Here is a 21,133-nt window from a genome sequence, read left to right as displayed (position 1 = left end):
TTTAAATAACAATAATATTATTAATAGAATCTAAAAAAATCTCATCAAATTTATCACTAAGTTGAATCTTATACAGATTGCTACTTAGGAGAATCAGATGTATTTATATCTTTCATTTTTTACCACAATTTAAAGTTTGAATCTACTTTAGTATTAATGGTGTTTTATTTCTTTTAAGTAAATATATTGCTGATTTAAGTAGAAAATCTATTACTTTAAATATATTTTTATTTCTTTTGCTTAATGATCTATGATTAAAATAGATGAATAGTAGTAGTACCTAAAATAAGATTTTTAACTTTCTTCCAACTTTAATAAAATTTAAAATACATCAATAAATAAAATTGTTTAAAATAATTACGAAAAAAATAAAATAAAATAAAATACTTACTTTTTAAAAACTCTAAATTAGTTTTAGCTATCACTGAAAAGTATATTGTATAAATCAAAATGGTGATTCTTTAGATACCTTACAATAAATGGTTATTTATCTTATCTATTCGTATATTTTTTAATCTTTTATTAAAACCACAAGAAAAATTTGAAGTTATATAGCACATACATATTTCTTTTTATTAAAACGCCTAAAAAACTAGAAGCCAAAAAACCTAATATTTAATATAAAATATTAATTATTCTTGAGAGAATACAAAAAAATTTTTCTCGTTGTTTTTTTTTAAATTAAGTATCTTTAATTGAGTTACTAAATAAAAATATTTTTTATTTAATTAAATAAGAAGTAGTCCATAAAAAAAAAGTTAAGCTGCAATAAGCAATTTCTTATTTTTATGATTTTTCGGATTATTTTTCAATTAAAGAAAATAATATTTTTATAAAGTAACTCAATTATACTAAAAACGAGTACTTATTTTTAAATAACTAGAAGCTAATTTTCTTTTCTATTTTTCTATTGTAAAAATATTTTATGAATTAATTAATTACCAAATAAAATTATGAAAAGTAGCATCAGTAAAGTTAAAGATACTTAGTAAATAAAATTATCTTAATTTTATTAGTTAAGTAAAGCTACCCAAAATATTAATAATGTTAAAATAGCAGAATTTCTTTCCAACCTATTGATCTTTCTATCCTCATATGGCTAGAAATAAGTCAGTATTAATAAATATATTGTTTGGCAAAATAATATTGATTAAATTAAAGTTATAAAGCTTTTTTTAAATACTGCACCAAGTATAGATACTATAAACTTTTATTGAATTCTGATTATTTCCCACCACCATCTAGTTTTTTTATATTCTTTAAAGTAATAGCCATATCTTCTTATCACAGTAAATTGTTTAGTATTTGATGCTTTCTTAATATTTTTGTATAATATATACAAAATTATCACAGGTTAAACTACTGAAACTAAAATTAAAATTGGAGAAATAAGAAATGCAATATAGAAATAATGCTCTTATGTGTAGCACTTTTCATTCATTTGACTTTTCATAAAATATTAATTATCAAATCTTTCACAAAAGATTAATTCTAAAGCAGATTATTATATATTAGAAGTTGTAATGTAAGAGAATAATATCAAAGTACTTATAACCATATTTCTATGATTATATTTTGCATCTTCATAAAAATAGTTTTCAGGTTTAAGATAAATCCAAAGAGCCAAAATAATTTTTATGAAAATATAGATTAAAGCGAGAGTAAGCAAAGGAAGTATAATAGATATGTAAATAAATCTTAAGTATTGTAGTTTTAAATTTATATTTAACTATACTAATAAACAGTCTAGAGATTATTTAAATATATATGCATGCTATGAACCTAGTGAAGGCATCGAAATCATAGTATTAAAGGACTCTGATATGTTTATATATTTAAGAGTAGATAATATATAAAATTGATTAATAATTATCTTAAGAATAACTGATGATTAAAATATGTATTAAGAGACTCCCATATTTAAAATATTTAATCTTTGTAAGAGGTTAATTTAACAAATCTTACAATTATTATTTTATGATTCAATTGTCATGAATATTAAATAAAATAAAATTAAAATGATTATAAAAGTTTATTTATAAAAATTTTGACTTATTTCAGAGCATTTTTCACACTGAAGTATTTAACTGTCTAAGGAAATTACTTATCCATAACTATCTCCCCATAAATCTCCGTAATTATCACAAGCAGAACATAAAGCTCCTGTATAGCCAACATTGCAATAACCTTTTGACTAATCTCCATTACATTGCTAAAATGTATTACTGCATGCATAGATTTAATCAGATGAATTGCTTGTTCTCCTATTTAATTAATAAATAATTTATAAAATTTGCTTTTCAAATTTTTTGTACCAATAATTTTCTCTCAAATTAATTTCACTTAAATAGCATGATTCAACTTGAGACTTATCACATTCTTTACATTAAATTTATTTATTTTTTTCAGGTTTAATTAAAGAGTAAGTCCCATTTTAGCATTATGAGCACTCATATAACTAGCATCCTTCACAATTTTGGGTATAAAATTCTCCAACTTCGCATTATCTAAACTCTATTTTTATTTAGACATTATTAAGATCTACAAACTAATTAGTGCTGTTAGTTATTCTCATCCCATTAAGTTAAAGCATCAAAAAAGAACTACTTTCAGGTACCCCAGTTATTTTAAAATTGTTCATTTAGCAACCAATTTTATTTTATCCATAATAAGAGTATTCAGCAGAAGTTGATCCATCTAATTTTATTACTTCTGATTGCAAATCTGTAAAATTTTGATTAACATACACTTTACAACTATACTATTTAATTTCATTCAATAAATTTTAGCTAATTTAATCTATTTTGGCTAAAGAAAAATTAATTAAAAATATATTTAAAGAATAAAAAAATATTTTACTTTGATTTTAGAAATCTATTTATTAAACTATATCTTTGAATTCATCTAAAAATTATATAAATAAATCAAAATTATTTAATCCACTTCTAAAATTATGAAAGGTAATGTTAGGATATTATCTTATATCTACATTAAAATTGTAATTTGGGAAAATTGATGCATATGTAGGATAGCTTGCTATTTAATTTCCAAATATAATAGCTTTGTTTTACTTACAGTAGTTAAAACTATAGGTTTTACAAGAATCTTTCATGTTCTTTTATTTATTAAATAAAAAGCTTGGCTTTAAATTTAAATACCTAATAACACCACCTACACCAGCTGAATTATATTTAAAGCTAGTATAGTTTATCAGCAGTTCAGAGTTATCTAATAGCAATACTCCTCCACTTCTATTTGTTTTAAAAATATATTTTTAATAAAATAATTATTTTGAAATAAAATCTAAAAAAATGCTTTAAATATTATACCCGAGTGCTTTGTTGTTATTAAAGTTTGATGATGTGATAAAAGAATCAATACCACCAGAATTAATAATATAAATTGATCCTCCATCATTCTATGCAGAGCAATATTATATATTCAAATTGGATAAAGTAAACCTATTTATATTATTGATATATAAAAACCCTCCATCTTAGCTAGCTTTTGCATAACTAGAATTAATGCTGTCTACTTTAAATTCACTTTGATAAGCATAAATACAACCTCCAAAAGAAGATGTACAATTATTAAATTAAGAATTAGATATACTTAATATTGTATTTTCAGAGTAAATAGATCCTCCATATGTACTTTTGTCATTATAAAACCAGCTATTCCCTATAATAAGCTCGCTATTTTATACATAAATAGATCCTCCCTTACTAGAAATATTGTCTTCAAATTAAATATTGCTCATTACTACTGATGAATTAGAAAGAATACTTATAGCGGATGATTGCTAGTTTGATTCGTAAGAGAGATTTTATAATACTGAAGAATCTGTAAAAAATAAATTAGATTATGCAATCAATAATAAATTGCTTCCACTATTATTCTATAAAAACATTTGGCTTATTTAGTTTATATTAAATGAATCTGAAAGAGTTAATAAGCTTTAAAATCCTTGATTGTTAGTAAAGTTTAGGTCTAATGAATTGAAGTATACAAGTTAGCTTAGGCTTAATATTGATATTTAGTTATTTTATTATGCATTGTTTTTTTATATTTAGCATTAATGTAATGTCAAGTTACTAGTTTTAATATCTATAATAGAAGTAATTGTTTTTTGTTGGCTAATATTAAAAAAATTATTAGATAGAATAAGATTTTTTAACTAAACACTATCTTCAGTAATTTATTACACTAAAATTATTTTGTTTTAAGTTTACTATAAGCTATGAGAATAAGATAAAAATAAAATATCTTTATTATTAAGCAAACTTGTTCCATTAATAGATATGTTCTAAATGACATTACTTACTATGAAAAATATTCCATTTCCAATATTTGAATTTAAAACAAAATTTTATATTTCAACTTTATTATAATTAGATATATATAAGGGTGCTGCAATCAATTATGTATTGTCATAATTAAACTGTGATCTATTTACTACCAAACCGGAAAACAAAATAGAGGTTTTTTGATTGTTAATATCATCTTAAAAATTAAATAGGGTAATCTGTTTATATGAACACTAAATTATTTCTACTTCATTAATTATTATTGTATCTATCAAAGAGAATTTAAATAAATTTACTAATGCTTTACTACTCATTTAAATATTTTAAAATTACAAATTCTCAAAAATTAAGGTATTTATTAAGCTTATATCAAATTAGAACAAGCTTTGATTTGTAAATTAAATGTTCTTGAGAATAAAAGAGTTTAAATTATTTATTTTAAAACTTTAATTATTTGATTCAGATTTTGATGATTATATGTTAAAGTTTTCTAAAGATATATAATCATATCCTTAGAAGGAGCTGAATAGCTCTTAACTGACTATAATAGACTAGTTATTATTTTAGGCAGGATCAGACATTATACTTAACTTAGTTATTTGTGAAAAGGTAAAAGGAGATAAAGGCTATAAGTAAGTGTATTTATCTACAGTTAAAGTAAATATCATTTCTTCGATTTTAAAATAATTTTAAATTTACTGATAAACATCTTGTATTGAGAATAAGACCTCTGAAAATTAGTTATAAGACAATAATTCTTTGCAGCTGTTGTCTCCTTAGATTGGAAGTTAAACTTTAGATATTTTGTCAATAGAATATAGCAGCAATTAAATAAATATGTTATTTTAATCTTTTATTATATTATAGCTTGCTATTGAACCTAATGGATTATCTCCTTAGTAACTACCAATTAAATTAATTTTACTTTATTAATAATCTATCTAAAAAATGAATATTGAATGATCGTATGCATCGATAAAGTAATCTTTATTGATAAAAATGATCTAATTTAATTTGTCTGTATATTTTTTAGTCAATTTAAGTTATGTCGTAAACCTACCATAAACTATTTCTTAAAAAGTAGATAACTAATTAATTCGATAATTTCCTATACAGCTCTGTAAAACTAAATCATACTCTTAACTAAAATCTAGTTTATAAGTATAACCCACACATGGACTTTTAATCTAAGTAATTTAGTTCAGATTGTTTATGTTATATACACCCAAATAGTAGTCTGAAATCCTTTTTATGAAAAGCTTATTTTTTTAAAAAATAAATAAATTAATTAAACGTTTAAAAATTGATTGTTATTACATTATTGTTAAAATATATAATTTTGTGAGCATGAGAACTTTTACCAGGAAGATTAAAATCAAGTTTATTGATATTATTTAAATCTATAGAAATTTAAATGCATCCAAAACTTCCATCAAAAGCAGAGGCTAAAATAATGTAAAATTCATTTAGTTAGATCTATTAATAATTTACAATAGCTTGATTTAGTATTTTTATTTAAAATTTGCTCAAAATCTAATTTGATTAAAGTTAATAACAAATGATTTCTCCTTGTGTAGTTGTCGCGAAGAAAGAATCAGTTTGAAATATTTACTGCAATTAGATAATGCTTTAGTTAGGATTAAGTGCAATTTACTAATATATAGAAAAGCTATCTAGACTAAATACAGTAAGTTTATTAGTTAAGGCGCAAATTAAAAATATTTAGATTTAAATACTATTCATACATTTTAATTGCTGAACATTAATTATATCTAAAGTGATAGTATTGAAGAAAATCGTTTAATCCCTTGTAAAAAGAACTGCTAAATTTTAATACCCACTTAAAGACAAAAATCTACTTTCTGCCTCTAAAGATTCAAATTAACTGTTTACAAAAAACCCATATATTAGTTTTTAAATAGAATAATTCCAAAATTAGACTATATTTCCAAGCTAGTGAAATATTACTCCTTGGTCTGTCATTAAAGTAGATAAAATACCTATTATTATATATATAATTTTATTATTAAATATCAAATAAACCATTATAACTTACCTTCATATCTAAAATACAATTCATTTTAATTTGGAGCAATTAACTCAAAAAGATTATAAAATGATAAACTGTTAGTTTCTTAACTAGCTAAAACTATAAGATTAAATGGTTTATTCAAAGAAATAAAATCTATTTAACCAAAATTTGCTTGAATTGCTTTGAGAATATTTAAGTCAGGATAAGATAATATATATAAAAAACCTTAGTAATCTACTGCTAAAACCAAATTGTTATCATAATCTAACAAACCATATGTTAAGGAATAGGTTAAAAAGCGTTAAGTTCTATTTTTTAATTATATTATGAGATTTTACTTTGTACATAATATTAATTTATTTACATTAATTTAGGTTAAGTAATATTTTAGTAGCTCCATAATTTAATATATTAATCTTAACTTTAATGATAAATTGTTAATGATTGATATAATTTTTCAAATAAATTACCCTAATGTTGTCAGATACATATTTACTTAGTCTATTAAGAGCTATTAAATCCACCCAGTGTGAGCATGCTAAAATGCTATTTAATGACAATTTATATCAAAAATACGAAAATCTCCATTTTACTTTTAAATTAATTAATTAAAATTATTTTATTTATTTATTAAAAATTTAAAAAAGTACATCCCACAAAATTTGTAAATTATGTCTATAATCAAAATCTCCAAATATACCCATAACTTAACATCTTTTTTCTAGTGTATTATAATCTACAGTTACACTCCACCAATTATACTAAAACAAAAATAAATAAATTAATAAATATGAAAGATTTAAGCAAACTTACACCAGTCATTAAAATAGTTTCTATTTGAGGATAAAATTTAATTGAACAGACAAATGATGATTATAGTATGCTATCAAGTAACTTAATCATTTTAAAGTTATTTAGGTCCCAAACTATTACACTTGCAGGATATGCGCAGCCAGAAAAAAGTCTTTTAGAGTAGACGTCATAAAAAAAGTAAAAGGTATAGAAGCAATGATTAATATTGTGATCCAAAGTAGCTACTAGTGTTTAAGAGCTTAGTTTATAAACAAACACTTAATTTACTTAGTTGTCTTAAAATCCTATCAAAAGAAAATCTAACTGAGGAATATAATATGAAACATAAGCGAAAGAAAGGTCGAAATCTACAGAAAATTGTGGGAGATATTCTTAAGATAATGGATTATAAACAATGATTTAATCACTAATGATAAATGTTAATCCAGTCATTTCATCTATCCAATAATTAAAAAGTGAATAATTTATCTGACTAATTAAGCCAAGATTTATCAATCTTTTTGAAGAAACCTTTTATCATAAGATAAGTTTTTAATTTAAAATAATTTAAAAGATTCAAAAAAATTTAAAATAATTTAACTTTCTTAAAAATATTTTTTGAAATTTACTAAATTAAATTTTATATTGAGTTTTTCTAATTGATATTTTAATTAATAGAAGAATGATAAAAAATTACTTCCAGCTAAGATTAAAGTATTAAATTATTGTTAGATTTATCAAACTTAAAGATTAAACTGTATTTATAGTTATTGTAAGTAGAAATAATAACATTAGCTTAATAATCGTAAATTAAGATTTGACCATTAAAATAACTAATTATTATGAAATTAGCATCTTTTTGTATATTGAAGAGGGCTATTTTATTTTCTTCTATTTGAATATGATATAAAGATTATACAGCAAACACATCTATTACAGTAATCATAAAGCTACTATCTAAACATATTAAAAGAGCTTTAGAGCTGTCGTATTAATAATTTAGTATCTATAGATTATTAAAATTTATCATTTAATCATTTTATGTTAAGTAATTTTTAAAAAAAAGTTAAGATGTCCTCTAAATTATCAAAGTGTTTTATGCTTCTGCTAAAAAAATTGAATTACTTTGTCCTGAATAATAATTTATTTAATTTTATAAATTAAATTGACCATTACTATACTAATAAATCTTTTAAAAAAATAATTTTAATATAAATTGAAATCTAATTAAAAAGTTACTTGTATAGATGCATCCTGGACGCATATCAATGTTTAAACTGAGTTGATATACTAAAAGTATGAAAATTTAACTTTTTTTCCTGCTACAATGTAACTTGTAAGTGTATTTCCATTATCTGGAAAATAACTAAACATATACAAAACGCTTGATATTTCAATTAAAAACTATTTAGAGCTTTCTAAGAAATATATATTATCATTCGTAATAATTCCATTATTAATTAGAGTACAATTATAAAGAGTAGGAAAATTAGATTCCTCCGTAAATCTGTAAATGGCATATTTTGTACTTGCATTATCGAAGCCTAATAGATATCCATTTGTTTTGTCTTAGTACAATGATAATGTATCTAAATATTAGCTGTTTTTGTTGGGAAATGATAAAGTACCTAATAGCTTTACTTCTTGGTAATCATAGATTTAAATCTTTGCCAAACTAGTCGAATTAGTGTATAAAACTATCTATAAATCAATTTAAAATAAAAAATTATATTATTTCCATAAATAAAATTCCTAAATAAACTATGAATTAGATTAATAAAGTAAATAAAGGATAAAATCTAATATTTAAAACTGCATATACAAACAAAAATTATAATGAAAGAAAAATTAAAATAAAATTATTTATTTAATTAATCTATTTAATAACAAATCCCTGAGTTTATATATCTGTTAGAATTTAAAACTGAAAACACTACTAATATTAAAAATGAAACAAATTATTTTGTTTAATTTAAAAAAATATCATCGTGTTAATATAAAACAAAATAATTTTATCAAACTAAAATAAAATATTAATAAATTGAATTACCCTGTTAAGTTACTTATCTAGAATGAAAAATACTGTTGAACGAAATTCTTTAATAATTTTCTCCTATTGATTATTATAATAAGACCAAATTTAGAAATTTCCTGTGAAATCGCTATATAAAACTCTATTTATTTTTATGATTTAATTAGAAATAATACAAATTTTGTTAAATATATTACCTATTTAATTCATAATCAACTTCTAGTTACATTGGTTGATCATAGCTTGATTATCCATTCGAAAAGTAATTCATTAGATAATTAATTCTTGACGTCCTTTTATCAATGCTAGAAACAGAGTAAGTTTGGCTAAGGATGACACTATTTTAAACAACAAAAGCTTAAATCCAACTTAACCCTAAATTTTAGCTTTTGAAAAGAATTGGCTTATTTTCTAACAATGAATACACAAAAATATAAGAATCAGAAACTACTGCTACTTCATCTTTTTAGTTTATTGATCCAAACTTAAAATTTATTACTTCATCAACTTTTGTATTATTTGAGTCTCTCGAATCACAATAAATTTTTTAAAAATCTGGGATATAAATTATTTTTTGTGATTTTATTTCCCAGATTGTAAATAAGTTGTTATTTCCTATTAAGATTAAAATATCTTCTTAATTGCTTACTAAAATACTTGTCGATATTTATGAAAACGAAGCTTTAAATTGCAAAGTATTATTTTTATAAGATGTAACAAAATTTTAATCTTAACTTGACTAATAAGAAATGGATATTTGATTTTAGGTGAGATAAAGAGATTATAAGCTCTTAAATTAATTAATTTGAAATAACAAACTAAAGATTTTTTTCTATATGTCATAAGAGTATAACTACCCTTGTTAATTCATTATTAAAAACCTTCTATTAATCTTATCATTAAAGCAACTTGAAAATATATTAATAGTATCGATATTTAAACTATCATACTGAATGTTCTACTATTAAGAGAAATCAATAATATAAATCTAATATTAAAAAAGATAGTTAAAATAATATGTTTTTTACTTATTATACCTTTGTATCATCCCAGGTTAATACTAGCATTTCTTCAGAATTAAGACACGAATTAGGTTATATTGTAATAATATTTGGTATTTATACTACATTTTATTTGAATCCATTACCTGAATTCCATGTTATTACTCTACCATTCGCATCCAAAGTATGAATAATTGATGCTTATAGTTGAGGCCTGTCATCCTTATCAATTTAGTAGAAGGCAACACTTTCCTACTGCTCAATAACTTTGAGTTATTTATTAGTTTCGAAGTTAAAAATGCCAACAGTGAAAGGATTGTAAACTACAGCTGCGATATCTTAGAGATCACTTTAAGGATTAGATTTTAGTAACAAAATCTGTTTCACCCTTAAGTCTTAATTTGTGCATCCATCTAATCTAAAAGGACATCCTACAGCTTTTATTTTAACTACTTAAAGTATTATTATTAAGAAAGTAGAAGTAATCGTAATTGGAATTATCATTATTTTTAATTATTTTTATGTTAATACTATTTGTATTTTTTTAATAATTATTTTGAATGTTTTAAAAATCAATAATTTTTTAACTAATTTAAATATGTATGAGGAAAGACACTTATCTTAATAAAAATTATATTGATGCTAAGTTGTTGATTTTCATAAATTAATTTAATTGATTAAGTTTTTAAATTCTTTTTTTTCGTCTTTAATTTATTGTAAAAAATATGATATTGGTTGGGTACACTGACTCATCATTAAATTTACTCAATTTTCTGTTATTAACTTTTTAAAAAATTAAGGCATTTAAAAAAATAGTGACGCAAAGGAGATTAATAAGACAATAAACTATATATATGTAATAAAATCAATCAAATTTTAAATATTTAATATAAGCTTTATTGAAGAAAAAGATAACATACTCTATTCCATAGAAAAATAATAATAAAAGTATTTGCTTATTTTATATTTATTAATAGGAGGATATATTTTAAAATATCAAATAAAATTATTATAATTATTATTTATATAAATATATTCAAATTTAAATTACATTTGAAGTTTTGTAACAAATTTCACAACTAATCATTTCTTACGTCTACTGATAATAAATAAACCTAGACCAAAATACTTATAAATTGATTTTAAATTAGAAAAAGAAGTTAATAAAAGTATAAACAAGTCATTTCAAAGTTCGATTATATTTTTCATTAAAAAATTGAAGTAGTATAAAAAATTCATAGGATTAAAGTTATATTTTTGTTAGATTAATAAAATTAAATTTTATTGTTATCATTCTAAATAGTTAGAAATAACGATTAATAGGCTCATTTCATATATCATTTAAATATATTTTGATTATCTAAAATAATATGAAAGAAAGATAACTAATTAATTTGAATGATGGCTTTTAAGTTAATATTAAAAAAGTAGACAAAATCAAAATTAAAAATATAAAGTTAAAGGTTTAACTGCATAAATATGAATTATTGATTATAAAATTAAAAAAGTAGTTTGTTGATATACAGCCACTTAAAGCGCTTCTTCAATATTTTTGTATTTTTTATATCAAATAATCAATCTGTTTAATAGAAAAATTTAAATAATTGCTAACAAATACGAGGAAAATTAAACTGGTTTAGCAAGAAAACTTTATTAAAATATATGTACCCAAAAAATATTAATTAATTTGTTTGAAAAAATTTATTTATTCAAGGATTAAGCTTTATAAGTGGAGATTTCATCATATCGAAATCAAATCCCAAAAATTGGGTGCAAAGTTCATTCATTATTAAAATAAAAACTTTTTTATTAGTATATCGAAAATTATAAAACCAAAACCTAATTTAAAAATATAGCTTTATTTTACTAGCGCCATTTATAAATTTATAAAAGAAATATTTAAATCATATTATCAATAAATTATTAATCTAATGTTGAAAAAATATCTTAAGCTAAATTAAAAAAAATTTTACTTTTAAGCAAGCAATAAAATAATTTGTATTTTTAATAAGCTTTAATGAAAACATAAAAACTGCTCAAATTAATTTTAACAAAGAAAGTTAAGAAGAAAAAAAAAATAATTAATTAGCATATTATTTTTCCATTTAAATTTAATAATAACAAGTTTTTCTATCCTTCTTTTAGCTCAGACGATAAAATAAATATATTTTGAATTCCAGATCAAAATATTAACTTGACCTTTTTATTTTCATGCAAAAAAAGTAACATAGTAAAATTATTATTACCATAATTTCTCGATTGCTCGAATTTCGGAAGTCGGAATTCCATTTATCAGAGCGCGAATCTTAAATAAATCTTATTAAATTAAAAATTCAGAAATCTTTAAATTTCAAATTTGAATTTTTACAAACAATTAAATTAAAAAAATAACATTAGTAAGTATTATTTACAAATATCATATAAATGAATTAAAGTAAAGTATAAAACATAATGAATTGAGACTAGAGGAAAAGGCTCTATTTATAAAAAATATAGATAATGACAAATTCTAAAGATAAGTTACTGAAAATTTTAAAATAAGTAAAAATGAAGATAGTAATTTTTATAAATGGAAAAATGAATAAGAATGCAATTTATAGAAAGCTCAGAAAGACTGAAAATGAAGATACAAATATCTTAGTTTTTTAGTTTTATATTAAAGCTTGTTCATTCGATCTCCCTATATCAGGACCAATATTAAAAGAGGCGGCCTTATCAATGGCAAAAAAAATTAGGTAAATTATATTTTGTAGCGTCAAATAGATCGCTTGACATCTTCAAAAATAGGCATTAACTTTCATTTAAGGTTATAAGTGGAGATATAAAATCATCAGACCATATAGGCGCTACTAACTTCATTAAAAAATTCCCTAATTTTTACGAATATTACCAAACAAGAGACATATTCTATAGAAATGAAACCTAATTGTTTTATCAAGTCTTGCCAAAATGAACATTAATTGAAAAATACAAATTTACTCAGGGTAAAAATTATAGCAAAAAGAGATCTACTATTTTACTTATTAATGAAGCCAATAGTAATAAGATAATTTTCCAATATTTGAGTTTAAGATAAAATTTTATATTTCAACTTTATTGTAATTAGATATAAATAAGGGTGTAGCAATCAATTATGTAGTGTCATAATTAAACTCTGAACTATTTACTGTCAAACCAGAAAATAAAATTGAGGTTTTTTTATTTTAAATATCATCTTAAAAATTAAACAGGGTAATCTATTTATATGAGCACTAAAATATTTCTACTTCCTTAATTATTATTGCATTTATTGAAGAAAATTTAAATAAATTTACTAATATTTAACTACTCATTTGAATATTATTAAATGAAATATACTCAAAAATTAAGGTATTTATAAAGTTTATTTCAAATTAAAACAAGCTATGATTTGTAAATTAAATGTCTTTGAGGATAAAAGAGTTTAAATTGTTTATTTTAAAACTTTAATTATTTGATTCAGATTTTGATGATTATATGTTAAAGTTTTCTAATGATATATAATCATATCCTTAGAAAGAGCTAAAAAGCTCTTAACTAATTATTATAGACTACTTAGTATTTTAGTCAGGATCAGACATTATACTTAACTGAGTTATTTGTGAAAAGGTAAAAGGAGATAAAGGCTATAAGTAAGTGTATTTATCTACAATTAAAGTAAATACCATATCTTCAATTTTAAAATAATTTGAAATTTACTAATACACATCTTAAATTGAAAGCAAGACTTCTGATATTTAGTTATAAGATAATATTTCTTTGCAGCTATTATCTCCTTAGATTGGAAGTTAAACTTTAGTTATTTTACTGATGGAATACAACACTAATTAAATAAATATATTATTTTAGTCATTGATAATATTATAGCTTGCTATTTATCCTAATGTATGATCTCCTTAATAACTACCAATTAAATTAATTTTACTTTATTAATAATCTATCTAAAAAATGAATATTGAATGATCATATGCATCTATAAAGTAATCTTTATTCACAAAAATGATCTAATTTAATGATTCTGTATATATTTTAGTTAATTTAAGTTATCTTGTAAACCTACCATAAACTATATCTTAAAATGTGGATAGCTAATTAATTCTATAATTTCCTACACAGCTCTGTAAAATTAAATCATAATCTTAACTGAAATCTAGTTTATATGTATAACCCACACATGGACTTTTAATCTAAGTAATTTAATTCATAGTGTTTATGTTATATAAACCTAAATAGTAGTCTGAAATCCTTTTTATGAACAGCTTATTTTGTTAAAAAATAAATTAATTAATTTATTGCTTAAAAATTGATTCTCATTACATTATTGTTAAAATATATTATTTTGTGAGCATGAGAACTTTAGCCAGGAAGATTAAAATCAAATTTATTGATAGTATTTAAATCTATTGAAATTTAAATGTATCCAAAACTTCCATCAAAAGCAGAGGCTAAAATAATGTAAAATTCATTTTATTAGATCTATTAATAATTAGCAATAGCTTGATTTAGTATTTTGGTTTAAAATTTGTTCAAAAACTAATTTGATTAAATTAAATAACAAACGATTTCTCCTTATGTAGTTATCGCAAAGAAAGAATCAGTTTGAAATATTTGCTGCAATGATATAATGCTTTAGTTTGGATTAAGTACAATTTATTAATAAATAGAAAAGCTATCTAGACTAAATACAGTAAGTTTATTAGTTAAGGCGCAAATTAAAAATATTTAGATTTAAATACTATTCATACACTTTAATTGCTGCACATTAATTATATCTAAAGTGTTGGTATTGAAGAAAATCGTTTAATCCCTTGTAAAAAGAGCCGCTAAGTTTTAATATCTGCTCAAAGATAAAAATCTACTTTCTGCCTCGAAAGATTCAAACTAACTGTTTACAAAAAACCCATATATTAATTATTAAGTAGAATAATTCCAAGATTAAACTATATTTCCAAGTTAGTGGAATATTACTCCTTGATCAGTCATTAAAGTAGATAAAATACCTATTATAGTATATACATTTTTATTTTTAAATATTAAATTAATAGTTTAAACTTACCTTCATATCTAAAATATAATTCATTTTAATTTGGAGAAATTAATTCAAAAAGATTATAAAATGAAAAACAATAAGATTCATAACTACCTATAGCAATAAGATTAAATGGTTTAATCAAATAAATCATATCTATTTAAGCAAAAGTTGCTTAAATTGCTTTGAGAAGATTTAAATCAGGATAAGATAATATATATATAAAACCCTAGAAATCTACTACTAAAACCAAATTGTTATCATTATCTAACAAACCATATGTTAGGGAATAAGTTAAAAAGCGTTAAGATCTATTTTTTAATTATAATTTTAGATTTTACTTTGAACATGATATTAATTTATTTACATTAATATAGGCTAAGTAATATTTTAGTAGTTCCATAATTTAACATACTAATCAAAACTATTAATTATATATTATTAATTTTTGATAAAATTATTCAAGTAAATTACCCTAATGTTGTCAGATACATATTTGATTCATCTATTAAGAGCTATTGAATCCACCCAGTGTGAGCATGCTAAAATGCTATTTAATAGCAATTTAAATCAAATATACGATAATCTCCATTTTGCTTTTAAATTAATTTATTGAAGTTATTTTTTTTACTTTTTAAAAATTAAAAATATACATCCCATAAAATTTGTAAATTATGACTATAATCAAATTCTCCAAATATACCCATTACTTAGCATCTTTCCTATAGTGTGTAATAATCTACAGTAACACCCCACCAATTATACTAAAACAAAAAAAAGTTTATTAAATATGAAAGATTTAAGCTAATTTACACCACTCATCAAAATAATTTATTTTTGAGGATAAAACTTAATTGATTCAACAACCGATGCTTAAAGTATTTTATCAAGGAGCTTAATCATTTAAAAGTTATTTAGGTCCCAAACTATTATACTTGCTGGATATGCGCATCCAGAAAAAAGTCTTTAAGAGTAGCTGTCATAATACAAGGTAGAGACATAGTAACAATGTTTAATATTATGATCCATAGTAGCTATACGTGTTTAAGAGCTTAGTTTGTAAGCAAATACTTAATTTACTTAGTAGTCACAATATGCTATAAAAAGAAAATCTAACTGAGGGATATAATATAGAGCATATATAAAAGAAAAGTCAAAATCTACAGAAAATTGTGGAAGATACTCTTATGAAAACGGATTATAAATAATAATAATTTAATCAGTTAAAATAAAAGTTAGTCCAGTCATTTCATCTACCCAAAAATATTAAAGTGAATCATTATTTATCTGACTGATTAGACCAAGATTTGTCAATCTTTTTGAAGAAATCTTTTAATAGACATTTAATTTTTAATTTAAAAAAATTTAAAAGATTTTATAAAAAATTTAAAAATAATCTTAATTTCTTTAAAATGTTTTTAAAAATTGAATAAACGAAATTATTTATTCATTTTTTCTGGCTTATATTTTAATTAATAAAAAAAATCAAAGATATAAATGATAATAAATTACTTCTAGTTAAGATTAAAGTATTAAATTATTGTTAGATTTATCAAACTTAAAGAGTAAACTGGGTTAATAATTATTGTAAGTTGAAACAATAACATTAGCTTAATAATCATAAATTAAGATTTGACCATTATAATAACTAATTATTATGAAATTCGTATCTTCTTGTATATTGAAGATTGCTATTTTATTCTCTTCAATTTATATATGATATAAAGATTTTATAGCAACCAAATCTATTACAGTAATTGTAAAGCTACTATCTAAGCATATTAAAAGTGCTTTAGAGGCATCGTATTAATAATATAGTATTTAAAGATTATTAAAATTTATCATTTAATCGTTTTAAGTTAAGTAGTTTTTAAAAAAGAGTTAAGATGTTCTCTAAATGATCAAAGTGTTTTATGCTTCTGCTAAGAATATTGAATTACTTTGTCCGGAATAATAATTTATTAGATTTTATAAATTAAATTGACCACTACTATAATAATAAATCTTTTTATAAAATTATTTTAAAATAAATTTCAATCTAATTAAAAATTACTTATATATATGTCTCTTGAACGCATATCAGTGTTTAAACTGACTCGATATATTAAAAGAAAGAAAATTAAACATTTTATCCAGCTATAATGAAACTGGTAAGTTAATTTCCGTTTTCTGGTAAATAGCTAAACAAATACAAAACTCGTGCTATTTAAACTAAAAACTATTTAGACTATTCTAACAAGTAAATATTAGAATTTGTAATAATGCCATTTTTAATTAGAGTACAACTATAAAGAATAGGATAACTAGATTCACTCGTAAATCTGTAAATGGCATAATTTGTATTTCCTTAATCGAAACCTAACAAATATCCATTTGTTTTGTCTTGGTATAATTAAAATATATCTAATAATTAAGTGTTTTAGTAAGGAAATGATAAAGTATCTAATAGCTTTATCTCTTGGTAATCATAGATATAAATATTCGTCTATATTGTAGCATTAGTGTATAAAACCATCTATAAATTAATTTAAAATATATTTAATTAATTATCAGTTATCATCAAATCAATGATTTAAATTTTTGAGCTTCTGCATCCTGAAGAGTTTAAAACATGGAAGCTCCATTATGTTAAAAATTGAGAAAAAATTGTGTTTTTTAATTTAAAAAACAATTAATTTTAATATTTTTATAAATATAGTAAAAATATTTTAAAAATTGAGTTACCTTGTTAAGTTATTTATCTATAATGAAAAGTAATGATTAACCGTATTTTGAAATAAATTACTCTTATTGATTGTTAATTTAAGACCAAATTTACAAATTTCCTTTGAAATCGCTATATATTACTCTATTTATTTTTATGTCAATAAAAAAAAACAATAAAAATTTAATTAAATAAATTACCTGTTCAATTCATTATCTACTTCTAGCTAAACTGGTATATCATAGATAGATTATCCATTAGAAAAGTAATTCATTAAATAATTAATTCTTGATGTCCTTTTATCAATGCTAGAAACAGAGTAAGTTTGGCTAAGGATTACACTATTTTAAACAACAAATGCTTAAATCCAACTTAACCCTAAATTTTAGCTTTTGAAAATGATAGGTTTTTTCTATAATATTGAATACACAAAAATATAAGAATCAGACACTACTGCAATTTCATCTTTTTCATTTATTGAGCCAAACTTAAAATTTATAACTTCATCAACTTTTGTATTATTTGAATCTCTCTAATCGCAATAAATTTTCTAAAAATCTGGGATATAAATTATTTTTTGTGATTTTATTTCCCAAATCGTAAATAAGTTGTTATTTCCTATTAAGATTAAAATATCTTCTTACTTACTTACTAAAACATTTGTCGATATTTATGAAAACGAAGCGATAAATTGCAAAGTATTATTTTTATAAGATGTAACAAAATTTTAACCTTAGATTGACTAATAAGAAATAGATATTTAATTTTAGGTGCTAAAAAGAGATTATAAGCTCTTAAATTAATTAATCTGAAATTATAAGATTAATAATTTTTTCTATATGTCATAAGAGTATAATTAGCCTATTTGATTCATTATTAAAAACCTTCTATTTAGTTTATCATTAAAGCAATTTTAAAATATTGTTGCTGTATCAATATTTAAACTATAAAACTGGATGTTCTATTGTTAAGAGAAATCGATAATATAAATCTAATATTAAAAAAGATAGTTAAAATAATATGTTTTTGTTTAAAGTACCTTTGAATTATCCCATGTTAACACTAGCATTTCTTCAGAATTAAGACACGAATTAGGTTATATTGTAATAATATTTGGTATTTATACTACATTTTATTTAAATCCATTACCTGAATTCCATTCTATTACTCTACCATTCGCATCCAAAGTATGAATAATGGATGCTTATAGTTGAGGCCTGTCATCCTTATCAATTTAGTAGAAGACAACATTTTTCTACTGCTCAATAACTTTGAATTATTATTAATTTCAAAGTTAAAAATTCCAACAGTGAAAGGATCGTAAACTACAGCTGCTATATCTTAGTCATCACTTTAAGGATTAGATTTTAGTAACAAAATCTGTTTCACCCTTAAGTCTTAATTTGTGCATCCATCTAATCTAAAAGGACATCCTACAGCTTATATTTTAACTACTTAAAGTAATATTATTAAGAAAGTAGAAGTAACGGAAATTGAAATTATCATTATTTTTAATTATTTTTGTGTTAATTTATAATTTTTTTTTTACAAATTATTTTGAATGTTTTAAAAACCTATTGCTTTTTATCTAATTTAAATATGGATAATTAAAGACACTTATTTATTTATGCAAAGTTGTTGATTTTCAAATATTAATTTAATTGATTAGAGTTTTTTAAATAAACTTTTCTAACTAAATCAAAATAATTTAAATAGATAATCAAAAACAATTTAGAATTAAAAAATAAAATCGCTTCATTCATAATTAAAAATCAACAAAAAATGAAAAAATATTTAAAATTCAAAATTAACTAATCTCATCAAAGATTCGAATTTATGAGTAGAGTTAATGTTGCCAGTTGCATAAATTTAAAAATAAATATTGAATTACTAAGATTTGAAATCAACAAATAAACCAAAACTAAAATATAACTGCACTGATAACCAAAGCTTGGGTCACTTGATTTTATTAATTTCATATCAATAAACCATTCTTATTCAAAAATAATTTTAATAATTAAATAACTCCCTCTGATTCAAATTAATTTAAAGTTAATAAAAAGTTCAAAGATAAATTAATAAATCTAAGTAAAAAAAATAGCCATAATGATTGCGAAGGCTTTGTCGCTTTATTTTTATTAATTTCAAATCAAAAAATTAATCCCACTCTAAAATAAAAAATATTTCAATAAGATTTTATTTAAAATTTGAAAGCTAAGTAGCCTTCTTGCTTTTTTTATTTTAATTTGTCAGAATTTATCAGATCTACCTGTGATTTTATAAAAATAAAGGCCTTTTAATTTTTTGTAAAAATTCATAAAATTTGATTATTTTCTATTTTATAATATTTTGGTCCTTAATATATTAGGGCCTTAATTAATGAGGATTTCTATTATTTAATATTCAAATAAGATAGATAATATTTTAAAAAAAAATAAAATACATCACATCAAATAAATTTTAATTTTAAAAGTATTTATAAAATCTGAATATGATAACAAAAAAAAAACATAAAAATAGTTTATATTTTAAATAAAAATGTATTTAATTAATGAATTATATATTTAATTTAAAAAAAACAATACAAATAAAAAAGACATTATATAATTTTTAAATAGCAATAATATTATTAATAAATGAATCAAATATATCATCAAACTGAATCTTATACAGATTGCTACTTAAGTGAATCTGATTAATTTTCATTATTTATTTTATGCTACAATTTAAATTTGGAATCTTATTTAATATCAATCACATTTTATTTTTTTTATTTAAAGATATTATTAGAAGAAAATCTATTACTTTAGATATATTTTAATTTCTTTTACTTAATGATCTATGATTAAAATAGATGAATTGAGGTAGTATTTAAAATGAGACTTTTAACTTTCTTCCAACTTTAATAAAAAATAAAATCCATCATTTAATAAATAAAATTGTTAAAAAAAAATAATTTATTCTTAATAATTTAAATAAATAAATTAAAATAAATACTTACTTTTTAAAAACTCTAAATTAACTTTAGTTTTCACTGAAAAGTATATTATACAAGCCAAAATGGTGATCCTTAAGATACTGTACAATTAATTATTATTTATCTTATCTATTAGTATAATTTTTCAGCTTTTATCTAATCCACAAGAAACACTTGAAATTAAAAAGCACATATATATTTCTTTTTATTAAAACTCCTAAAAAGCTTGAAGCCAAAAAAC

The 21,133-nt window shown here is 21.4% G+C and overlaps 3 protein-coding genes across 3 annotated transcripts; 1 reads left to right on the top strand and 2 right to left on the bottom strand. All coding sequences in view use genetic code 6, as the record gives it.

Moving 5' to 3' along the window:
- Positions 1-53: 53 nt before the first annotated feature.
- On the bottom strand, positions 54-10,668 carry TTHERM_000188551 (transmembrane protein, putative; the record flags this gene model as incomplete). Its single annotated transcript, XM_012797747.1, has 17 exons — positions 54-309; positions 392-608; positions 943-2,264; positions 2,316-2,808; positions 2,860-3,251; positions 3,330-5,566; positions 5,625-6,307; positions 6,364-6,647; positions 6,704-6,760; positions 6,810-6,931; positions 6,990-7,100; positions 7,153-7,662; positions 7,829-8,320; positions 8,371-8,832; positions 9,182-9,305; positions 9,361-10,151; positions 10,201-10,668. 17 exons carry the CDS (start codon positions 10,666-10,668, stop codon positions 54-56), a joined length of 9,021 nt encoding a protein of 3,006 aa, XP_012653201.1.
- A 1,995-nt stretch (positions 10,669-12,663) lies between these two features.
- On the top strand, positions 12,664-13,594 carry TTHERM_00188550 (hypothetical protein; the record flags this gene model as incomplete). Its single annotated transcript, XM_001016531.2, has 3 exons — positions 12,664-12,899; positions 12,971-13,202; positions 13,271-13,594. The coding sequence occupies 3 exons, from the start codon at positions 12,664-12,666 to the stop codon at positions 13,592-13,594; spliced, it is 792 nt and encodes a 263-aa protein (XP_001016531.2).
- A 47-nt stretch (positions 13,595-13,641) lies between these two features.
- Positions 13,642-19,421, bottom strand: TTHERM_000188503 (hypothetical protein; the record flags this gene model as incomplete). Its single annotated transcript, XM_012797746.1, has 15 exons — positions 13,642-13,672; positions 13,738-14,005; positions 14,243-14,441; positions 14,500-15,182; positions 15,239-15,522; positions 15,579-15,635; positions 15,686-15,807; positions 15,865-15,975; positions 16,025-16,540; positions 16,724-17,215; positions 17,265-17,726; positions 17,936-18,059; positions 18,116-18,533; positions 18,869-18,906; positions 18,955-19,421. 15 exons carry the CDS (start codon positions 19,419-19,421, stop codon positions 13,642-13,644), a joined length of 4,272 nt encoding a protein of 1,423 aa, XP_012653200.1.
- Positions 19,422-21,133: the final 1,712 nt, after the last annotated feature.

This window comes from Tetrahymena thermophila, assembly GCF_000189635.1.
Source record: "Tetrahymena thermophila SB210 genomic scaffold scf_8254638, whole genome shotgun sequence".
NCBI lineage: Eukaryota > Ciliophora > Oligohymenophorea > Hymenostomatida > Tetrahymenidae > Tetrahymena > Tetrahymena thermophila.
The sequence above is the reverse complement of the archived record's forward strand: the minus strand, read 5'-3'. Positions and strand labels throughout refer to the sequence as shown.